The sequence below is a fragment of the Dama dama genome, chromosome 16, assembly GCF_033118175.1.
Source record: "Dama dama isolate Ldn47 chromosome 16, ASM3311817v1, whole genome shotgun sequence".
Lineage (NCBI taxonomy): Eukaryota > Metazoa > Chordata > Mammalia > Artiodactyla > Cervidae > Dama > Dama dama.
Genome location: NC_083696.1, coordinates 43,410,631 through 43,434,085, shown reverse-complemented (window position 1 = coordinate 43,434,085; position 23,455 = coordinate 43,410,631). Strand labels below are relative to the sequence as shown.

Genomic DNA, 23,455 nt, shown 5'->3' with positions numbered 1-23,455 from the left:
CCGAAGGTTCTGAGCAAGTGGGGAACCTGGTGGGAGCAGCACTGGGGGTATAATCCTGAGTGTTGTGTGTCAATGGATTTAGTGGACCAGAGTTGGGAGAGAGAAACCAGTGGGGATCTGAGAGTCATCAAGGTGACCAAGCTCTGTAATTCACTAGCTTGACCTTGAGAAAGTCCTCTCCCCTGTCTGGCTGGCCTCTCTTTTGCACATTCGTTAAAGTGAGGTGGTTGGAACTAGAAGACGTCTAAGATGTCTTGGGCATTCTGTGATTATTTGGATGACCTCAGCTGGGTCAGTAGATGTTGGAAGAAAAGAGGACAGGAGGAAGGCTTTAAAGAGGAGGCTCTAGAGGATGTGGGATCTGACTGGATAGACAAGATGATGGAAAGGTGGTGGTGGGGGGGGGGGATCAATGATGGCTCCAACCTGCAAGGATATATTGATAGAATAGGGACTTTGTGGGAAAGCAGTTTGGATTATACAATAGGCTGATAAACTTCTGCTTGCACACCCAGTAAGGCACACCCCTCCCAGCAAAACAAACAAACCAAAAAATAAATAAATACCTAGAGAGAGAGATGGCTAAGTTAATTAAAATGGCTAAATTAGTTAAAATTGAACATTTCTCTGTCAAGTTACATGGAAAGATGCTCTTTTAGCATTTATGTAAGGATTGTGCTATTTCACAAAATTTGGTTTTTAACTTTTACATGTGGAAGAACAGCATTTAATGCTTCAGACTTCTCAAGGGTCTTCATGGGACATGCTGGGTGGAGTTGTTTGTGAGTGAGAGGAAAGGGAGGTTCCAGGTTCCTCGGGACTGGGGATGTTTTGGGCCAGTAACAAGTGAATGCTAGGGTTATGGGAGCATGGTTAGCCACCTACCAGGAAAAGGTCTGCTGAGACCCTGTGAGAAGGTGAAGTTTCCAAGGGTGAGAAATTGGGGTGAAGAGGAGTCCACGTTAGGAAAGGACAATGGTTGGCACAGTCTCCCCAAATGTTGAAATGAGGGGATAATTTGGTTTTCTGATCTTCTTTTCCTGAACCAATTCCCCCCACCCTTCCAGACACAGTACCACCTGGCTCCCACCGGCTCTGTCATCCTATTTACTTCTTTCATCTCATTTCTCAGGAAAATCACTTGATTTATTCGTTTAGTTCCAGAGTGTGAACTCCATCAGGAGAAAGAACCTTGACAAAGTTGGTCTGCAGCTGTATAATTCCTGGCCTTTAGAACAGGGCTGGGCATAGAGCTGGAGTTCGGTCAATATGTGTTGAATAGATCCAGGCATGCAGGCTTCCCAGGTGGCACTAGTGGTAAAGAACCCACCTGCCAATGTAGGAGCCATAAGGATGCGCGTTCGATCCCTGGGTCTGGAAGATCCCCTGGAGGAGGGCATGGCAACCCACTCCAGTATTCTTGCCTGGAGAATCCTGTGGACCGAGGAGCCTAGCGGGCTACGGTCCATGGGGTCACAAAGAGCTGGACATGACAAGCAACTGAGAAGGGCACAGCGCAGCGGATACGCGTGTGCACACGTGGATAAACGCAACGCTGGTATTTCAGGCCTCGAGAAGCCTGGGCCGGGAAGAAATTTAGGGCAGCATGACCTTCCTCATATAACTCAGACAGCACCTGCTGCGGGGGCTGCCGGGACCATCGCTGGGCTGCCTCCCTCCTGATGGGCTCAGCACACACAGTCTGTCTATGGCTCTGTGAGAAACTCTGAGAAGCTATATATATCGTTCCCCTTTTGTTCTATTTTTTCCCTAAAATAATAAGGAGGTTTGAGGTGTGTGTGTGTGGGGGGGGGGGTGGTGCTCAAGGAAGGCTTACAGCCTTGACAGCACTCCAGAGCAAGTGGGGTGGGGGAAAGCCTTTGCCCTCCACCGCTCACTTGGCTGCCTTTCCTGCAGCTGAAGCGGTTTCCCACAGCCCCGTCCCTTTCCAGATACCTGGCTTTTCTGTTAGCCCTTTGGGCTTCCCAGATGGCTCAGTGGTAAAGAATCGACCTGCAATATATATAGGAAATGCAGGAGATGCAGGTTCAGTTCCTGGGTTGGGAAGATCTCTTGTAGGAGGGTATGACAACTCACTCCAGTATTCTTGCCTGGAAAATCCCACGGACAAAGGAGGCTGGCAGGCTACAGTCCAAAGGGTGGTAGACTCAGACACGACTGAGCGCACACATAAGCCCTATGGACGGAAAGAGGTGTGTTGGGGTGGTAAGTGAGGGGATGGCCACAAGGTGTTTGGGTTACCCTTTTCTGTGAAGTGAAAATGTTGTTTTCTTAGTCATGTCCTACTCTTTGAGACTCCATGGACTGTAGACCGCCAGGGTCCTCTCTCCATGGGATTTCCCAGGCAAGAATACTGGAGTGGGTAGCCATGCCCTCCTCCAGGGGATCTTCTCAACCCAAGGATCGAAGCTACATCTCCTGTATTGCAGGTGGATTCTTTACCGTCTGAACCACTAGGGAAGCCCACCCTTTTCTGCACCACATAGTAAATCACCCCGGGTTTTACTAAGAGGCTTAAAAACAGTGCCATTCCATGTGCTCTGGTAAAGATTCTAGAAGGGCTGAATGGGGGAAATGAGCCTCTGCTTCATGAAGGTTAGCTGGATCCTGGTCATTCGCAGGACAACAGGACCTCTCTTGCTCCAGGGGGTCTCCCAGCAGATTTGAAGGGTTTCTCATATGGCCGCTTGTGGGCCCCAAGAGTATACGTAAAAGTGGAAGCTGCCAAGCTACGCCGGAACTGGTGGAGCATCACTTCTGCTGACTTGGATTAACTAAAGTGAGTCCCAGGGTCTGCCTGGACTAGAGGGGAGAGGGCTACACAGGGTCATCAGTGGGGGCATATTCCCATGGGCATCACCAATGCAGCGGCCTGCCAGCCTTGGGCCAGGTCTGGGAGAAGGGGAAGGGTCACCCAGGCCTGACAAGACATCTTTGCTCCAATACTGGGGTTCTGGATTTAGATGTGGGCTCCGGTCCAGGCTTGGCCAGCTGCCTGACCTTCTTTGCACTTTGATAGCTTACCCACCACAACCCACCCCCACACTGGTGGGAAGGGGCATCACCTTTCTTACTTCAAATGCAGGAGCTCCAGGGAGCTGCCATGACACAGACAGGGGAAGGAGGGTAGCTTGCTTGGGACGGTGCAACCACCTCCCGCCGCCGGCCCCCTGCACATCCCCATCTGCCTCGCTGGCCTCACTGGCCTGTCACCTGTGCAGACAGGCAGGGAGACCACAGCTATGGGAAGGCCGCCCTGGGGTGCACTGCTTGTCTTCCCTCTCCTCTCCACTCCTCCAATGTCCCACTCCTGCCCATCACCTTCCCGGAGACCCTGATCTTTCCCACCCAGAGGCACTAACATCTACCCAACAGGTGCTCCACAGGCTGCCTCGTATTTTTAATTCCCTTTTTACAAGTCCCTTCTGTCTCCTGCCACCTGAGTAGAAAAGCCCTTTGAGTTTCAAATCTGGGCCCCAGAGCAGTAGGGATTGCTTGTCAGGGTGAACAAGGCAGGCTGGCACAGAGAAGGCTGGACAGATGGCCACTGTGGTGACTGCACCTTCCTAGCTGGGAGGCCCAGGGGTGGTGACGACAATAGCCACCCTGGTCTCCAGCCAATGAGGCCGTATGTAATAGGCCAAGGGGCTGGCTGGCGAGGTGAGCAGCTGGAGGGAAGAGGCAGGGAGGTCTGAGGCTGGGGCTGAGGGAAGGGGGCTCTCTTTCGGAAAACCCTCTGCCTTTGCAGGGGACCACAGCCCTTGGTTTCCTTTCCACCTCCTCAGGCTGTCCCCAAGACCTGGTCACACAGATAAGGTCACAGGGTTGGTGAGGGGCAGGGACCAGCTGAAGGTCTACCTGATGCCAAGGCCCCTGCTTTCCTACCAGCCAATACAGCCGCTATCAAAGCTGTCCCTAACCAACCCCCCCGCCCCCGCATCCCTCCCTCACCCACTGGTGGGAAGGGACATCACCTTTCTTACTCCAAATGCGGGAGCTCCAGGGAGCTGCCATGACACAGACAGGGGAAGGAGGGTAGCTTGGGAGGGCATGAGAAATGGCATTCTTTATTCATAAATAAAAACATAAAATTACCAGAAATAGTTTACATGGCCAAAAGGGGGCATCAAAAATAAAGCTGTCAAAAGCAGAGCAAACCAAACAAGACACAACCAAGAGAAAAACGACTCTGTACACAGTCTTCCAAATGCCAGTCCATCCATAGTGAGCCTGGGCCGGGGTTCGCGCTTTGCTGAAGAGGAAGCGCAAGGGGGACCACAGATAGATGAGGAAGGCAGAGCATGGAAGCACACAGGTGCACACGTAGGCGCGTGCCCTCCTGGCAGGGACAGCTGCGGCTCTGACCGCCCAGCCTGCCTTACCCCTAAGATCTCTCTCTCCTAAGAAGTGGCCCAGGCTAGGCCGGGAGGCGAGCAGGGGCAGAGGCTTGGCGGGTGCTTCTCAGGGGACAGGTGCCCCCCAACCCCACCCCAACGCAGTCCCCCTGGAACTCGGTGCTCATGGGGACCGACTGTGCCCAGCAGGGGTTAACCGGAACGCAGAGACCAGAGGATAAATCCAGGGTGGGCGCTGCATGAGAGTCTTGTCACTCCAAAGCCCAGAGGCAGAGCCGCCCTCGGTGTGGCTGACTCCTTGCTCCGGGCAGAGAGCTTCACCATCCTTTGGGTAGCAGAGCCGCGGCTCTGATCCAGCGAGCATGCGTGCTAGCAGCCGTGCTCGGGGGAAGGGGCGGCGAGCTCCCGCTGGCCCCGGGCCAGGCCGCCTGTTCCGAGGATTGCGTGGCCGACTTCTCCAGCCCTGCTCAGCCTCAGCTGCTCAGAGGCTCCTTCCGGAGAGAGGCTGGGTTTGGCAAGGTCCAGGAATAGCACGGAGGTTTTAGCACAGGGAAGGGAGGGGAAACCACACCGCGCGAGGTCGCTGTGCTATAGGACACTTGGATTCTGGGGCAGCTGGGCTACCCTGGAGCCTCGGGCTGGTGGCAACCCGGGGAGGGCTCCATGGGTTGGCCTGGGGCAGAGATGGGGATGGGGTGCAGGGCACTGTCACACTGAGGCGGAGCTGCTGTACCCCTGAGCTCCAGCCCCTGGGGCTTAGCCCCCACCTCTTTGCAGCTTAATCTTAAGGGCAGAGCAATGGGCTTTTGGCTGCCCTTTGGGAGGGGAGGTCTCCAGCCTGAGGAGGGGGCAGCAGCCTCTTTTTCTATCTGGCAGGACAGTCTCTGGGAGGAAAGGACTCAGACAAGGCATAGGCTGGTGGAGATGGAGCAACCAAGAGACAAGGGGCGGGAAGTCTTTGACCTGGGGAACGGGGGTGATCTGCCTGTGTCCTGTGGAGGGGACTGGCCTCCAGGCAGAGAGGGGGCTCTGGGCCTGTGGATTCCGGGCTTAAGTCTAGCCTATGGCTAAGAGTAATGGCTTGAAATTCCAGAAAGGCTCCTCTGTCACATGAAAGCAGGACAAGCGCAGCCTAACTTGGGGAATGGAAGGCAGACCCAGCATCCGGGAAGGCGGTCCTGCTCTCAGTCTGGGCTCAAGGAGGGACCCTGGCAGGATGGGCGGCTGGAGGAGAAGCAGCTCCCCACTACCACCTGGGGCCTGGAGGGGTCTGCAGTCGGGGACAGAACTGGGGAGCAACGGCCTGGGACTGCTGCATACTCAGACGTTCGGTGAACCCCCCTCAGCATGCAGGCGTGAGCCCAGGAATCCAGCCGGGGCTGGCTGTCCCAGGAACAACAGCTGCAGCTCGAGGCAAAAATAGAACATGGAACAGCCTGGCTGCCTGTGAGATCTGGCTTGTGTCTGAAAAGACAAGAAAGGAAAAGAAGAAGAAAATTCCCTGAACCAAGCAACTGAGAAACAATCTTTTCTCCGCACATCTTTGAAAGGGAAGGCCAGCCTTCTGCAGGCTTCTGCAGGGGTCCTTGACTACAGGGCTCAGGTGGGGCTAATGCAAGTGGCAGGGGTGCAGCCGGGGGCCCCAGGGTCGTTCAGAGGCTGTGTTTGAGCCTCTTACTGTCTTTGGACACTGGCAGTTTGCCCCCCCCACCCCACCCCGACCTGTAAAGGCCCTGTCTGCACTTGGCCCTGGAGGTGAAAAGGGACATGACCGGCAGCAGGATGGAGCTGAAGGTGAAGGGGGAAGGCCGAGCCCAGCTGACCCTGTGCCATCTCAGTGGACACAGGTTAATCTGAGTTCAAGCAAAGACTTGGTTCTTAGGAATGAAAACCAATACAGGGTAACTGCTGAGCAACAGGAGGAGAAATCCCTATCTCGGTCTCATGATGAAAAGATCTGGGGGCTCCCCTGGGGACAGCTTGGAGTCACACACTCCCTGCATCACTAAGCCGTCAATCTTTCCTCCTCAGCACCCACCCCAGGGCCTTGGGGCTATGGCTATGAAGAGATCAAAGGCCACCAGTCACCCAGAGGCTGCTCACGTCCAGTCAGCAGGGCTAGAGGGTCTGGCTATCACCACCTAGCTTCTCCTTCAGACCCGCTCTGGTCTGGCTGAGTCTCGACAGCCCCGGGGTGGCCCCAGCTTTCCCCTCCTTTCTGAGACCAACAGTGTCAGGAAGCTCTGATTGCTGTTTGGCCAGGTTCTCCACATCCCACTCCAACCCCTGTCCCTCCGGGGCTGGGGGAAATAGCTCAGGTATGACCAGGTCCGATTCCAAAGCTCCTGGTCGTAAATGCTTGTGTTCTGTTCCCAAGGGGCATCCCAGTGTGTCGGGAGCGGGGATGGGGGGGGCGAGAAAAGTTGTAGGAAAGGAGGTGGAAGGGAGCTTCCGTCAGTCACCACCCTCTCTGGGACAGCATTTAGGGAACCCTCTAAATGCTTAGAGGCTTCAAAAATCTCTAAGCATTTTGAACAAAGACCAAGTTTTAGGAAGCCCTTAACCAAATCTTGATGATCCCAGGACTCCTCTCTTGGCAAAGCTGGAGGTCTGGCCGGCTGCAGGGCTGCTAAGCTCTGGATCTTGGGAAAGGCCAGGAGAGGCCCTGTAGCCGCCAGCGTCCCCCCACCCCCACCCCCTCAACCAGTCTCCTCGCCCTGAAGTCTGCGCTGCTTTTCTCTGAGGCCTGAGCAGGGGAGCAGGGCACGGGAGCCCCCACTGACGACTCAGCTCCTGCCGCCCAATGCCAGGTCCCAAGCCCTCCCCCAGGAGGCCCCTCAGATCTCGGTGGCGATGATGTCCTCGTAGGGGATGTCAGCCCCTTCAAGGTCGATCTCAAAGGGCTCCCCCGCCCCGTCCCCGCGGGCCAGCTGCTGCAGCGCCTTCTCCAGGCGCTGGTTCCGCTGGTACATGGCCAGGTAGCTCTGCTGCAGCTGCTTCTGGTACTGGATCACTTTCTCCTTCTCCTCCTTCCACACCAGCCGCTCGTGCTGGAAGCCGGAGGACATCTGGTCGTGGCCCTGCCGCTCCTCCTGGAGTTCTGCGCGCAGCCGCTCCAGCTCGCGCTGCAGGGCGGGCACGTCGTCCGCGGGGGCGGGCCCCAGCGCGGCCGCGTCCCTGCTCCGCTGCAGGGCGGCCTGGGCCCGCAGCTCCAGCAGCTCCTGCTCCAGCAGGTTCACCTTCTCCCGCAGCAGCTCCGCCTCGTTCTTCTTGCGCTGCAGCTCGTTTTCGCACACCTCCAGCTCCAGGCCCTTGGTGCGCAGCGCGCTCTCCAAGTCCTGCGTCTTCAGCTCCAAACTCTCCAGCCGGCCCCGCGTGTCCTTCAGCTGAGCCTTCAGGTTGAGGATCTCGCTGGCCTTGGCGTTGATCTCTGTTTGGGACTCCTTCAGCTGCTGCTTCAGGAGGGAGATCTCGCCGGACTTCTGGCACACCTGCCATGGGGCAGGGCAGGGCAGGGACAAGAGAGAGCCAGGGGGTGAGAGTCTGCACGTAGGGGGCAGGGGTCACACCTCACTGCTTAAAAGCACTTAATCCTACGCGATCCAGTGATTGGGACTCGTGGTTTTCACTGCCGATGATGCGGTTTCCATCCCTGATCGGGGAACTAAGCTCCTGAAAGCCACCCAGCGCGGCCCACCCAGTCCCTACAGGGTGCCTGGAAAGAGTCCCAGCATGGTGGTCTGGGTGACCCACGAAGGCCAAGCCCCACTATGAGGCTCCTTTCATTCTGAATCTTGCTGGGTCTGTCCACAAGCCTGTCTCACCCCCAATTCAGAGTCTAAATCTCAGTCCATACCCAAACCCATGTCCCTGCTGTTTAGTCGCTAAGTCGTGGCTCTGAGACCTCATGAACTGTTTTTGTAGCCCACCAGGCTCCTCTGTCCATGGGATTCTCCAGGCAAGAATGCTGGAGTGCCATTTCCTTCTCCAGGGGATCTTCCCCACCCAGGGATCGAATCTGTGTCTCTTATGTCTACTACTTTGGCAGGCAGATTTTTTTTTTTTTTGTTTTTTACCACTGGGGAATTCCACCCAAACTTATAGTTATGTATAAATTAAGGGCCAGTGGTTTAATCTGCCCACAGCTGGTAGCTCCACTATCTACATTAACATCAATGATGTCAATTTTGGGTCTGCCTAATTTCTATCATCTGTGTATACTCTCTCACTCTCTGGCCTCACCCCTGCACTTACTCTCTTCTCCTTCCTCCTGGGATAAAGACAATATTCACACAATCATGACTTCACCCCAGCAACCAACTGGGCTCAGAAGCAGTGCCCAGCTGGCATCCGCCAAATGATGAGCCACTGTTCTCCCCAGTGCCCTCCACCATCTCTACTTCAATCTCCATCAAAAGTTGGCTAAGAGCAGCAAACAAAACTAATGATACCAATGACACTGACTCAGACCCATGTGTCTGTGGAGTCCTGGCCACTGGGGGTCATGTGTCCAAGGCCGGTCTGTCTGGCTGAGTTACAAGAGCATTTTCTGCTGGCCTGCAGGGAAGATGGCCAGAATGAAGCCCAGGGCCTGGGCCTCCACAGAATAGATTCTTTGAGCAAGACTGGAAGTTTTAATATTTCCTCTTTTTTCTTGAGGTAGAGCCACCCCTTGCTCTCATGCACCACCTCTGAAGTGTGCACATCCCCACCACCGTGCTTGGCTGGGGCTGAAACAGCCTTCCGAGGGTGAGCCTGGATTTGTGTCATGGAAGGGGCAGCAGAGCCGTGGCTGAGGACGGGGAGAGTGACCCGGCCAATTCTGCATCCATTAGCACAGTACCGTTATGAACATAAAACTCTGAACTCTGGGACCTAATTCAGGATCAGATCCTGGCTCTGATACCTGCTATGTGGTGACTTTGGCAAGTCATCTAACGAGCTCTTTGCTATTATAATTGGTCTCCCTGCTTCAGTGTCCTTAACTCTAAATTGAGTTTCATAGGGCTGTTGTAAAGGTTAAATGAAAGGATCTGGGGCCTGGCATTAATAAACACTCTATGAATTATTGTTATTACAAATATGTTTGTAATATATGTCTATGTTTTTGTGAAAATTTACTTCATTTATTGTTTTACTAATACTCTGGACACCCTGGGAGTGAGGTCACAGCCATGTCCAGCTTAGTTCTGGATTAGACAAGCAAGGATGGATGCATAATGCTAGCATTGGCTTATGTTCTGAGATGGGCCAAAGTGTTCCCAAGTCCTGGCTGAGAAACCATGGCTGGGAGAGGGTCTCCTGAACCAACAGTGATGAGAAGAAGAAAAGCACTGGTCCCATGGCTGAGGTCCCTCCCTCTTTGGGAGACCTGGCAGAGAGAAAGTGACACTCCCTGCCCACCTCTCTAGCGCCTCTGCCCATCACTTCCTCAGAAAGGATCTTTCTCCTCTCCCCTTGGTAACATCTGTCGCTCTAATTTCCAGAGTAAGTACAGGAGATCAGTTCAGACAGATGGCTTTATGGCTGATGGTGCGTCACCCCCACCTAGGGTTGATGCTGGTCTAACCAGACCCAGTGAGCCCTCAGCCCCTTCCCAGGGCAGGAGTCTCTGGGGTGAATGCCATGCACGAGCCTCTTCTGGTCCCTGGGACCTTTAGAGGCCCATCAGGTGAGAACAGTGAGCAGGATGCGGGGCTTAGGCTGTTCTCCAGTGAGACCAGGTGCAGCCACCGAATTTCCAGGTGTGCCTGAGGATGTGCGTGTGTATCTGAGTCCTCTTCCTTCCTGCTCTGTTTTTCCATCTCAGCCACCAGACAGAAGCTCCACTTGCACTTCTGTTGAGGACTGGCCAACTCTGTCCCTGAGACCTGCACAGCTGTGACCACTCCCAACAGTGGTTGGAGTCCCTTTCCTCAAAAGTCACAGACGAGGGAACTTCCCTGGTGGTCCACTGGTTGAAACTCCATGCTCCCAACGCAGGGAGCTTGGGTTCGATCCTTGGTCAGGGAACTAAGACCCCACATGCCATGTTGTAGCCAAAAAGTTAAAAAAAAAAAAAAATCCCGCAGCTTTGGAACTGTGACGTTTTCCGAGTACAAACAGAGCCTTCCATAAAGAAAACAACAACCACAAAAAGATGAAGAAAAAACATCACAAATGGTGCTATGGTCTTTTGTGGCTTTGGGACCATCATGAACCAGGGATGGTTTGCGGTCTTGCAGAGCCTCTGTGAGCAGATGCACTGAGGTGGCCCTCACAGCCTGGGTGGGACTTGGTTCTCTTGTTCGTTTCTCAGCCAATGACTCAATTAGTAAATTCAATTCTGGCCATGAGGCATGGGGTTGGGGAGATGAAGAAGCCCAGACTAAGAAAATCTCCAACATGGTTTCCTGGGGAGCCCTTTCTTTGGGTCAGGAAGCCAGCACTCCAGCCCAGTTTTCCAGGGCAATTGTGTTCCCACCCTTGTTGCTACGGTAGCTCAGCTGGTGAAGAATCTGCCTGCAATGCAGGAGACCCCGGTTCAATTCCTGGGTTGGGAAGATTCCCTGGAGAAAGGATAGGCTACCCACTCCAGTATTCTTGGGTTTCCCTGGTGGCTCAGATGGTAAAGAATCTGCCTGCAATGCAGGAGGCCTGGGTTTGATCCCTGGGTTGTGAAGATCCCCTGGAGGAGAGCATGGCAACCTGTTCCAGTATTCTTGCCTGGAGAATCCCCACGGACAGAGAAGCCTGGCGGGCTACAGTCCATGGGATTGCAAAGAGTCGGACATGACTGAGCAACTTCACACTTCTCCCTGTTGCCTAGAGCCTGGAGGAGACCTGGAGAAAGTGGTGGGGAATGCAGGCACTGAACCCCTGCCCACCCCCCTGCCCTTGCCCTCATCCTCACCTCCCACTGCGTCTCCTCCAGTGCGGGGGCAAAGCTGGTCTTCTCTTTCTCGTAAGACCTGAGTTTGGTCTCCAGCAGATCCTGCTCCTTCATGAGGCTCTCGAGTTCCTGCCGGAGCTGCCGTTTCTCCTGCTGGAGCTGGAGCACCTGGAGATGCAGGACCTGCTGGGCGCGCTGGCTCTTCTGCGCGGCCACCTTCAGCTTGCCCTTGGCCTCCAGCCCCTCCAGCTCGTCCTTGCCACGCCGCGGCCGCTCCTCGTAAGGCTGGCTGGCGGCCAGCTCCTTCTCCTCGAAGCTGCGGTGCATCCTCTGCAGCTCGCCCTCCCTCCCCAGCAGCTGCTTCTCCAGCTCCCGGATGGTGCACTGGTCCGTGGAGATGGGGGAGCGCACAGAGCCCTTGTCCTTGCTTGCGTGGGCCAGCTTGCTGCCCCCGTCAGAGAAAGACAGGGCCTTCAGGCTCATCATGTTGCTGTCCTGGAGGACAATGCCCTGTGTGATGTTGTGGGCTGAGCCCCCAAACCGGCTGGCGGGCCCCACTGGAGTGACCAGCGGGTCCAGCTGGTAGCTGCTGCTGGTACTGTGGGTGGGCAGGCTGGACATGGAGTTCCGGCCGGAGTCGGACAGTGCCCCAGAGCACAGGCTGGGCTTCAGCTCCTGCTCCTTGGGCTTGTCCAGAGGCACGGGATGCACCTGGTGGCCAGTGCTCTCAGGGGATGAGTGGAGGATGGCGCCTGACCGTGGCAGCACTGGCTTGAAGGCCGTGGGTCTCACGGCACCCTTCTCGGAACCCTGGGGAGGAAAACAGCCTTACTTACCCGGGGTCTCCCTGCGTTGAGGCCTGAGTCAGGTATGTATGCCAGCTACATGGCACCTTCCTGGTCACGGGCCGCAGGTGACCTCACCTGTTACTCTGAAGGGGCCAAAGGTGGTGAATCTCCCTCAAGGAGGAGGAATTCCTCCATGCCTATTCTTAAAGATCATCGGGCCCTTTGTTTTGTGAACTACCAACCACTTTGTCACCAGTTTCTCCGAGATGACAGCGCTTTTAGGTTCACCGGCTGAGACCCCCATGCCAGGGTTCTGGGGCTCCGTGTGCTGCAGGTAAGGATGCTGGACACACAGTCCTCAGGGAAGCTCATCCCTGCTTCTTCCCCATTGCTTCCAGTTGGCCAGCAGCTGGAACTCTGGCCGTGGCCTCCCCCAGTGGTTGGGAGAACTGCTTGAAATAGCAATCTTTTCCCTAAAGCCATCATTTTCATTATTAGAGGACTTCAAAGTTTACAAGCTCTTTACTTTGAAAAGCTTAAAACTCTATCCAACATGTGGGCCGTGTCCTAGCATATCAATGTATAGATTCATCCTCCCAGGTGAGGCCAGGGTGCTGATAGGAACAATGCTTCTAGCCTCGACTGGCAGGACCCATGAGAACTTAAAGTGGGACGAGGGCTGGATTTCTGAGCTCCTGGGACTCTCTGCCCTCATCCTTGCTAGATTGGTGATGATAACAAACCCAAAGGACTTCCCTGGTGGTCCTGTAGTTAAGATTCCGTGCATCCACCTCAGGGGGTGCGAGTTCCATTCCTGGTCAGGGAACTAAGATCCTGCAAGCCACACAGCATGGCGAAAAACTAACTAACAAACTCACAGCTCTTATCCCACCAAAGATGCTTTGGGGCTGGTTTGAGTGAGAGCTGCTGTCCCACCAGAGCAGTGGAGGAGGAGAAAGCCCACCTCTGTGAGTCCTAACAAGAGAGCCTGCCAGATCTCTGCAGGTGGGCTTTCCACCTGCTTTTCCAGATGGTAAGCGAGCCCCTCCCCATTCCCATGCACTTGAAAACACTGCTCTTGGTCCTGCCTTGGCTATCCTGAGTTACAGTCCAGCAGAGTTCAGAAAGGCTTGCATTCTCTGATTGCTCTGTGCTAAAAGCTCACCCAGGACTTTTGCATTATGAGACTGATCAATGTGTTTATTCCTTTGTCCAGTCTTGCTCTCGGGTGTGGCTGAGTTCTCCTGCCTTCTCTGCATCACTCAGTAATGTAAGCGTTCTCAGTGATGTAAGCATTTAAGACCTTCACCACCACCGCTCTCAGCCCCAGGCCTCTTTCCTGCCTTTCCAACCCAGCCACCCACACCAGAGACCTGTCCACTTACCATCTCCAGCTGATTGGAGAAGGGCATGAGCTTCGGTGGGGTGGACGGGTCGAAGTCCACCCCTGCCTGGCCCCCTAGGTCCCCGCTGGACAGTGCCGTGTAATCAGGGCGGTGGGAGCCCCGGGCCTTCTGGCTGACCTTGATGTAGAAGAAGTCTTCGCTCTTGCCCATTTTGGAGCTGGACTTGCCATGCCCCGAGTCCTGGGAGAAGCCAAACCTCAGCAGCCCATCCGAATAGCGGTTGAGTTTCTTGAGGTGGGAAGACTTGCGCAGCTTGTATTGCGAGGCCCGGCAGTGCTTGCTGTGGAAGCCATGGCCAGAGATGAGGCTGCTGACGCTGCCCATGGTGATGCGGACGCCGGGGACTGCTGGAGCAGAGCAGGGACCTGGCGTGGCCGGGGCGGCGAGCGGCAGTCCTGGCTCCGAGAAGAGACTGCAGTCATAGCAGAAGCCTCACACGGCCTGGGGGAGCCAAGACCTGGAAGGAGACATAAGCAGAAGTCAGCCTGGACGGGGTGGTCATGGCACGTCCCCACTGGTGACCAACCTCGAGATCTGGGCAGCAGAGAAATGCGTGTCTCCCCTAACAGAGGCTCAGCCCTGTCTCTGTCTCAGCGGGCTTCCCTCTCATTCTTCCTTTGTCCTCTAATTCAGCAAACATCTGCTAGAAGCCTACTATGGGATGGCCCTCTTCTTTTTCTTTTTTTAAATTTTTATTCTTTAACACCGAAACCATTTTGTATTGGGGTGCAGCTGATTAACAATGCGGTGATAGTTTCAGGTGAACAACAAAGGGACTCAGCCATGCATATGCATGTGGCCATTCTCCCTCAAACCCGCCTCCCATGCAGGCTGGCACATAACACTGAGCAGAGCTTCACGTGGTATACAAAGCTTTCTGTTGGTTATTCATTTTAAATATAGCAGTGCGTATGTGACCTTCCAAAAGTCCTTAACTATCCCTTCCCCCCAGCAACTGCAAGTTTATTTTCTAAGTCTGTTAGTCTTTTTGTGTTTTTTTAAGTCAGCTCGTTTGTATCATTCTAGATTCCACATAAAAGGGATGCCATGATATTTCTCCTTCTCTGTCTGACTTACTTCCCTCAGTGTGACACTCTCTACGTTCATCCATGTTGCTGCAAATGGCCTTATTTCATTCTCTTTAATGGCTGAGTAATATCCCATTGTATATATGCACCACCTCTTCTTTGAGATGGCTCTCTTCTCAGCACTGGGATGCAGGGGTGACTGGAAGTTACAGTCCCTGCACTCATGGGGCTTGTGTGTAGTGTAGAGTGGACTGGCCATGAACAGATCAACGTGTGTGACCTGAGGCGATCTGTGTGCTCCAGGGGCGATAAGGCCAAGTGAATGGGATGGAATTCTGTTGTTGTGCTAGCTGCTCAGTCAGACTCCTTGTGACCCCACGGACTACAGCCCACAAGGCTTCTCTGTCCATAGAATTTTCCAGGCAAGAATACTGGAATGGGTAGCCATTCCCTTCTCCAGGGGATCTTCCCGGCCCAGGAATCGAACCCAGGTCTCCCGCACTGCAGGCAGACACTTTGCCGTCTGAGCCACCAGGAAGGGGAGGTGGCTGCTTTATGCAGGGAATGTGAAGTATGCCTCTCTGTTTGGTGTCATTTAAAGAGACCCCAAGAAAGTGAGGGAGAAAGCTATGTGGAGACCTGTGGGGAGAAAGAGGAAGCTCAGGGGTAGCCCCAAGTGCAAAGCCCTGCGTCCCTGAGTGGAATGTGTTGGGCATTTGTGAGACCGGCAAGGAGGCCGGTCTGGCTGGAGGGTAGTTAGCAGTGGGGGTTTGGAGGACACAGATGTCAGAGAGCTAGTGGGGGCCAGGCAACAGAGAGCCTGACTGGCCATAAGGGTTTCAGCTACAGTCTGAGATAAGAAGCCTCCAGGTGGCTTTAAGCAGCTGACAACTTGGTCTGACTTGCGTTGTGGAGGGCCACTCTGGCTGCTGTGTGGAAAAGAGCCACTGGGGAGCTTGCGTGGAAGTTGGGCCTGTTATAGCAGGTGGGTGACTAACATGGCTAGGCTAGGGTGGTAGCTGTGGATTCAATTTTTAAATTTTATTTATTTTTATTTATTTATTCTTGACTGTGCTGGGTCTTCACTGCTTTGTGGGCTTTTCTCTAGTTGTGGAGAGAGGAGGCTATTCTCTAGTTGTGGTGCACGGGCTTCCCATTGCAGTGGCTTCTCTCGTTGCAGAGTGTGGGCTCTGGGGTGCACAGGCTTCAGTAGCTGCAGCTCCCGGGCTCCAGCGCACAGGCTCAATATTTGTGGCACACAGGCTTAGTTGCTCTGCTGCATGTGGGATCTTTCCAGACCAGGAATTGAACCCATGTCTCCTGCACTGGCCAGCAGATTCTTTACCACTGAGCAAGCAGGGAAGCCCTGGATTCAATTTTAGATGTAATTTTAAAGTCGAGCTGATGGTACTAGTTAAAAGATTGAAGGCAGGGAGGGAAAGAGTGGAATCTAGGATGACTTCAATGTTTTTTATCCAAGTATCCAGAAGAAGTAAGTTGCCATTTATTGAGATGCAAAAGACCACAAAAGGAACCAGTTTAGGATGAAGTGGGGGTGGAAATAAGACTTTGGTTTTAAGACATTAAGATTGCAAAGCCCATTAGACATCCAAGCAGTGATGGAGAGTAGGCAGCAGAATGGGTGTGGAGCAGGGCAAGCTGCAGATTTCCTTGTATGAGTTGTTTGTGCATAGTCTCGGAGCTAGTTCTGAGACTAGATGAAAATGCAAGGGCAAGAAGGCAAGAGAAATGTGAGGACTGGTTCACAGAGCCCAGGAAGATGAGTGGGGATGAGGAAGAGACACTAAGAAGTCTCTGACAGACATGCAGGAGACCCGTGAAAGGTAAGGATGAAGATTGTGTCAAGTGATGCTGAACTAAGATGGCAACTAAGAATTGGCCAATGGATTTGGCTGTTTGGAGGCACAAGTGACCTTGACAAGAGTGGTTTTGGGTGGAATGGGGTGAAGAACGGCCTGACTGGAGAGGGCTCACAAGAAGAGGCGAGAGACAGCTGCACCCTTGAACAATGACTAGCAGCTTGGCCGACTTGGTTTGGGTTCCCAGTTATGCTCCCTGCCAGCCATGATGTGGGAGGTTAAACTCTCTTACATCTTTACCTTCAGTGTCAGAAACCAATGCTAAGATACACTTAAATTTTTTTTTTAAGTAATAGGACTGCATCTTATAATCAATGTTGAAAACAGTAACAATGGCCTTGCTGGTCATCAGACAGAGGAATGCACTAGAAGGCGATGCAGGCACCCTATAAGGCGAATTGCTCAAGCCTGGGTCACCTGATTTTCAGAGCTTGGAAATGCTGTGTGATTGTCATGCATTGAGAAGGAGTATTTCTCAGTCAGTCAAAAGACAGATGATTCAATTAAGAAGCAGTGGGAGGGGAGGGACATGGCAAGTTTAATAAAATAGGAAATGCAGAAGGAACTCTGCATTCTTTATTCTGCTCTAAATTACCCTGTCAACTGAAAGGGGCAGAAGACATCCCAGGTGGGTGATAAGGGGGGTATTATGGGCACAGCTGAGGGAACCAGAAGACTCTTCAGACCCTGAAGATGAAGGTCAGGTTCAAACATGCATTGTTATCTTGAAGAATAAAGTAGCTATGACATGAATAAATACATCCTACATTCCTGGGAGGAATTGGGGGCAGGAAGAGAAGCGGACGACAGAGGATGAGATGGCTGGATGGCATCACTGACTCGATGGACACGAGTTTGGGTAAACTCTGGGAGTTGGTGACGGACAGGGAGGCCTGGCGTGATGCGATTCATGGGGTCGCAAAGAGTCGGACACGACTGAGCGACTGAACTGACTGACTGACTGACATTCCAATCATAAGAGCACCACACAACAAAACAGCGTTCCGTAAGTGTAATATATGCATTTCTATGAAAAGCTTTTATTAAATTGATGGTCTCTTAGAATCAGGGAAACATGATGATACCTCATGGGGCCATTATGAGCAGTTTATTGGATCTTACCAGAAGCTAATAGGTCTGATACATTTATTTAAAGCCTAGTATATAGTAGGCACTCAATGAATAGGAGGTATTTTCACTGGTATCTATGATACGTTATCATTATTTTTCTTCCCAGGCATTCAGCAGCCCTGTGTTATCTTCAGTGGCCACATCTCATTTTCCAGAACTAGTTCTCTCCTCTCCAAATGCAAGTTTCCTGCATCCCATTCCCTGACAGCACTACTTAGGCGCATGAAGTTCCTCTGCTAATTAAACAGTTGACAATGACAAAATGTGTTTCTCATGCCCCAGGTCATCCATCTCTTGCTTAGTTGAGGCCCCAAGGGCTATGACGCAATATTTTACTGCTGTCCATATATTGGGAAGCTATTTTTGGCCAAAAGACTCTTGTGCACTCTGCATGTGCTACCAGTTGGACAACAGGTGACTTACTTTTTGCTCATCCAGTTACACATTTGTGAACATCTGCAGGGACAGTGTTGTAGAGATAATACCATAGGCTATGGCATCAGAGAGACTGGGATGTGAAAATTAACCTCTCTGAGGTTTCTTTGCCACAAAATGGAAATAATCAGGATTTCACAGGCTCAGTATGGGGACGAAGCAAACTCGCAGAAGTCAACTGCAATGCCTCAGACATGGTAGGTGCTGGCCAGGGAGTCCATGATCAACTGAAAGATAGGATTAGGGTGCCTTCTGGAAGTGTGTAATAGCTGGAACAGAACTATAATACCAGGAAGACATGTGAAATGAATCTGTTTGCAGCTCATGCAATTCAATAATAAAAAATGAACAAACTTAATTGAAGAATGGGCAGAATATCTAAATAGACATTTTTCCAAAGAAGACATACACAGGCATACAGGCTGACAGGCACACAAAATGATGCTCATCATCGCTAATAATCAGAGAAATAAATATCAAAACTACAAAACCTCACACCACTTAAAAGGACCATCATTAAAAAGTCTACAGATAACAAATGCTGGAGCAGGTGTGGAGAAAAGGGAAACTTATACTGCTGATGGGAAGGTAAACTGGTGCAACTCTATGGAAAACAGCATGGAGGTTCCTCAAAAAATGAAAAATAGAGTTGCTATATGATCCAACAATCCTGCTATACGATGTCTATCTGAAGAAAACCGCAATTCAAAAGGATACGTGCACCCCGGTGTTCACTGCGGCACCACTTACAATAGCCAGGGCATGGAAGCAACCTAGCTGTCCATCAACAGATAGGAATGGATAAAGAAGAGCGGGTACATATATACGATAGAATATTACTCAGCCATAAAAAGGAATGAAATAATGCCATTTGCAGTAACATGGATGAACCTAGAGATTATCATACTAAATGAAGTAAGCCAGACAGAGAAAGACAAATGCCATATGAATACCACTTATGTGTGGGATCAAAAATATGACACAAATGAACGTTTCTACAAACAGAAACAGATTCGCAGACATACAGAACAGACTTGTCGTTGCCAAGAGAGGGTGAGGGAAGGATAGATTGGGAGTTTGGGATTAGCAGATTCAAACTAGTGCGTATAGGATGGATAAACAACAAGTTCCACTGTATAGCACAGGGAGCTATATTCAATATCCTGTGATAAACCATAATGGAAAAGAAAATGAAAAAGAAAATAAATACAGATAACTGAATCATTTTGCTCTACAGCAGAAATTAACATTGTAAATCAACTATACTTCAATAAAGCTAAAAAAAAGAAGAATCTGTTTGCAGCTCTCCTGCTGCACTGCCGTCTCCTTTCACTTGGACCCTGAGACAGCCTCCAAATTTATCTTTTCCCCATCTGCTCATCCTAAGCATCTGGAGTGTCGAAGTCCTCCCGCTCACAGGTGAAATCCTTTCAAGGCTTCCCATTGCTTGTAGAGTGAAGCAGGCGCCTCACGAGTTCATCAGTCCCTGATTTGTTCACCACTCCAGTCTCCTCACCTCAGTGATGGCCACACTGATTTTTTTTCTGCTGGTGGAACACGCCAAACCTCTTCTTATCGAGGAGCTTTAATGCCTGCTGTTGCCTCTGCTGACAACTCTCTGCCTTAGCTCTTCCTCCTCACACACATTTCCCTTTCGCACACTTTAGTTTTCAATTCAAATATCACCTCCACGGCTTTCCTAGTTACTCATGGAAAAATATATTTCCCCCATTCCTCTCTGTTAGAACCAATCTGTTTATCTCCTTCACAACACTTGATTTAATCAGTCGATTCTAAAGAAACCAACCTTGACTCTTCACTGGAAGGACTGATGCTGAAGCCGAAGCTCCAGTATTTTTGCCACCTGATGCAAAGAGCTGACTCACTGGAAAAGACCTGATGCTTGGAAAGATTGAAGTTAGGAGGAGAAGGGGGTGGCAGAGGATGAGATGGTTGGATGGCATCACTGACTCAATGGACATGAGTTTGAGCAAACTCTGGGAGATGGTGAAACACAGAGAAGCCTGGCATGCTGAAGTCCGTGGGATCTCAAAGAATTGGACACTGAACAACAAAATCTTTTAAAACAAAGCTTTATATTATATATTGGAGTATAACTGATTAACAATGTTGTGTTAGTTTCAAGTGTATAGTAAAGTGATTCACTTATACATATACATGAATCTATTCTTTTTCAAATTCTTTCCCCATTTAGGTTGTTATATAATATTGAGTTGAGTTCCCTGTGTAAGTAAGTCATTGCTGCTAACCTATAAAAATCTGCTGATAACTTATAATAATAACCACCAGAATTTCAGCTCTATGAGAGCAGAGACTTTGTCTCTAGACTCCTAGGGTGAAAGTGAAGCAAAACTCAGAGGGGCTAGATGTCATTCAACTGGCCAGTGACCAACGTAGGGTTCGAACCCAGACCCAAATTATATGATCTTCACGTGACAGGACTATAGGTAGAGGCTCAGAGATAGGGTGAGGACTATAGGTAGAGGCTCAGAGATAGGGTGCCTAGTCGTTCAGTCATAGCTGACTCTTTGTGACCCCATGGACTATAAACTGCCCGGCTCCTCTGTCCATGGGATTTTCTAGGCAAGAATACTGGAGTGGGTTGCCATTTCCTATTCCAGAGATCTTCCCAACCAAGGGATCGAACCTGCATCTCCAGCAGCTACTGTGTTGCAGGTGGATTCTCTAGCACTGCGCCACTTGGGAAGCCCCCAGAGATTATTAGGGGGTCCTATCCTGAAAGGCAGGTCAGTTTCAAGGGTTGACAGAAAGAAAGTCAGGAGGGGAAATTAAGCTCGTGGCCTCCAGCCATAGCTTCATTTCCCAACTGGGCAGAAGACAAGGTTTTAGGTATAGGTGAGCTCCTTCACTGACGGGAACGGCAGCCTGGAAGATGTGCGAAGGGCAAGCAGTGTGCTGGGCCCCAGGGGACTGAGAGGGAGAGGACAAATGGTGCTGGGAGCAAAGGCGTGGAGTGGGGGAAGGATGCTGGCTCTGATCCTGAGAGCATTTCTGTCCCTTAGCCCTGGAGCCTCTGCTCGCCATTCCCCAGGTCTTATTAACACACAGAAGAGCTTTGAAGTTTGAGATTCTTCCCCAGATATATTTGAAGCTAACCTAATTACCTTTAAATGTCTAGACTTGTTCGGTTTTCAACTTGGAGAGAGCATCACAGAAAACCTGGCCGTGATCCATCCTAGTTCCCAAATCTTGGGTCTTCCCACCCACCCCCTACCAGACTCATTGTCTCTGCCCTCAGGCAGGCAAGGGGAAGGGCACACTTTTCTTCCTGGGAAAGAAATCCCCACTGGCCGAGAGTGTGGGATGTGGGATGAAAGTGAGCAACCACAGAGATCTTGGAGACTGCAGAGGGGAAAGGAAGAGGCAAGAAGGACTGGAGAGGAAAAGATGAAGGAGCCACAGCTCCTCAGCCTGGGCTCAGTTATGTGAGCTCTGTGATCTCCATGGATGTTACAAAAGAGATCCAGCAAGCATTAGACTTTAAGAGAGGAAAGAGAAAGGAGCCCCTAGGATACACTTCTCAGAATCTGGCCCCAGGGAACTGAGGGGACCTGCCTCTAGAAGTGCCAGTGCCTCCCCACCCTGCCACGTGGCCTTCCCCACCGAAGATGGTTGCTGCCCAACGGTGAGGGCCACGGAGGCCTGGAAGCCCTGGACTTTGAGCTGCTGCTACTCCCACGGCAGCTGCTCCCTCCCCATCCGTCTTGTGTTCTTTTAACCAGGGCTATCGCCAGGGTGACACATTCCTCCCTTTCTGGAATATGGAGCTGGAGACACAAACATGAAAAGGGGTCTGTCAGGACTCAGGAAGGTGAGAAATATTACCACCTCCCCCTCATCTCACACCAAGGGGAGAAGCAGCTATGGCCTTTGTTGTTGTTGTCACTATGTCGTGTGGGCTCTCTGCGATCCCACGGACTACAGCATGCCAGACTTCCCTGTCCTTCACTGTGTCCCAGAGTCTGCTCAAACTCATGTCCATTGAGTCAGTGATGCCCTCCAACCATCTCATTCTCTGTCATCCCTTCTCCTCCTGCCTTCAATCTTTCTCAGCATCAGGGTTTTTTCCCAAAGAGTCTATTCTTCACATCAGGTGGCCAAAGTATTGGAGCTTCAGTCCTTCTAATAAATATTCAGGACTGATTTCCTTTAGGATTGACTGTTTGATCTCCTTGCTGTCCAAGGAACTCTCAAATCTTCTCCAGGACCATAGTTCACAAGCATCGACTCTTCGGCTATCAACCTTCTTTATGCTCCAACTCTCACATCCATAAATGACTCAGGAAAAACCATAGCCTTGACTATATAGATTTTTGTCCACACCAAACCCAGACTTCCTGCCTGGGTAAAGTGAGGATACACAGCTGCCCTCCTGTCTGCCCTCTTTGTCTGGAGAGACCACCTACAAGATCAGGATGCTAGCCTCCAGCCACCCTGCTCCGTCTCACGCCTCCCTCTTTCTCAGTCCAGGTCATTCCCTGACTTCTTCCTTTATCCTCTCCCCATCAGCGCCCAGGCCAGCCTATGGGGCATCTCGGTGTCCTGCCTCCCACCAGCTGCCTCTGTCCGGGGGCACCCACGGGGCTGTGCTGCTGCTGCTGAAGCAGGGGGGGCCCTCGCTGAACCCCGAGGAATTCTCCTCCAGCATCCATGGAGAGGGGGAGGGTGCCCACCCCAGAGCACACTCCATGGGGTGTGTCCTCAGGGAGCAAGTACGCTCACCTGTGGGCTGAGCTGATGGGGTTGTTAAGTAGGGGTTCACTGGGTCACTAATTCAACAAATATTTCTTCCTCATCTGACAAGGGCCAAGTACTATGCAAAGTGCAGGTGAAAGAGGGTGAGAAAGGAAGGAGAGGAGAAAATGCATAGAAGGAAAAAAAGAAAAGCCAGAGATGAAAGTGTCAGTTATGTGTGTGTGTTTTCTACTTTAGTTGCAGTGTCCGGGGAAGATCTTGGAGAAGATGATAGTCAGGAAGAGCCAGGCTGATGAAGGTTTTGGTAGAATGGTCTCTAGGCACTGATGCAGGAATGGGCTTAGGGGTTTAGAGCATAGGGGTCTCCAGGGTGGTGACCTGGCAATATCTGAAGACAAGACTTCTTTGCCTGTCACGACCAAGGGTGCCACGGGCATCTGGTGGCCAGCACACAGGACAACTCCTGGGACAAAGAATTATCTGACCTGAACCCTCAATAGTACTGAGGTTGAGAAACCTGGATTTAGAGGAACAGAAAGAAAACGAGATTTAGAGCCTCAGGTCTGCCGCTTTTGTGGTGTGACTTTGAGTAAGTGGTTTAAGCTCTGTGCCTCTGTTTTCTCACTTGTAAAATGGAAGTAACCACATTTTCTCTGTCACGGGGCTTTATCATGAAAGGAAGTGAGGGTTTAGCATATACCAGAAAAATCACCAACGCTGGTTACTGTGTGATTTCTCACTGTGATCCAGGACAGTTCTCTGAGACATTCTACTACACAACAGGGTTTCTCTGAGAAGCACCA

At 51.7% G+C, this 23,455-nt stretch overlaps 1 protein-coding gene across 1 annotated transcript in view; it reads right to left on the bottom strand.

Annotated features, from left to right (window-relative positions):
- Positions 1-4,073: 4,073 nt before the first annotated feature.
- Positions 4,074-23,455, bottom strand: part of LZTS1 (leucine zipper tumor suppressor 1) — a 65,595-nt gene continuing 46,213 nt past the window's right edge. The window contains exons 2-4 of the mRNA XM_061163940.1: positions 13,421-13,898; positions 11,269-12,057; positions 4,074-7,867 (exon numbers count right to left, since the gene is read on the bottom strand). Coding sequence (XP_061019923.1) covers positions 7,214-7,867; positions 11,269-12,057; positions 13,421-13,765 — 1,788 coding nt within the window. The 5' untranslated portion in view covers positions 13,766-13,898 and the 3' untranslated portion in view covers positions 4,074-7,213. The remainder of the gene's footprint in view (positions 7,868-11,268; positions 12,058-13,420; positions 13,899-23,455) is intronic.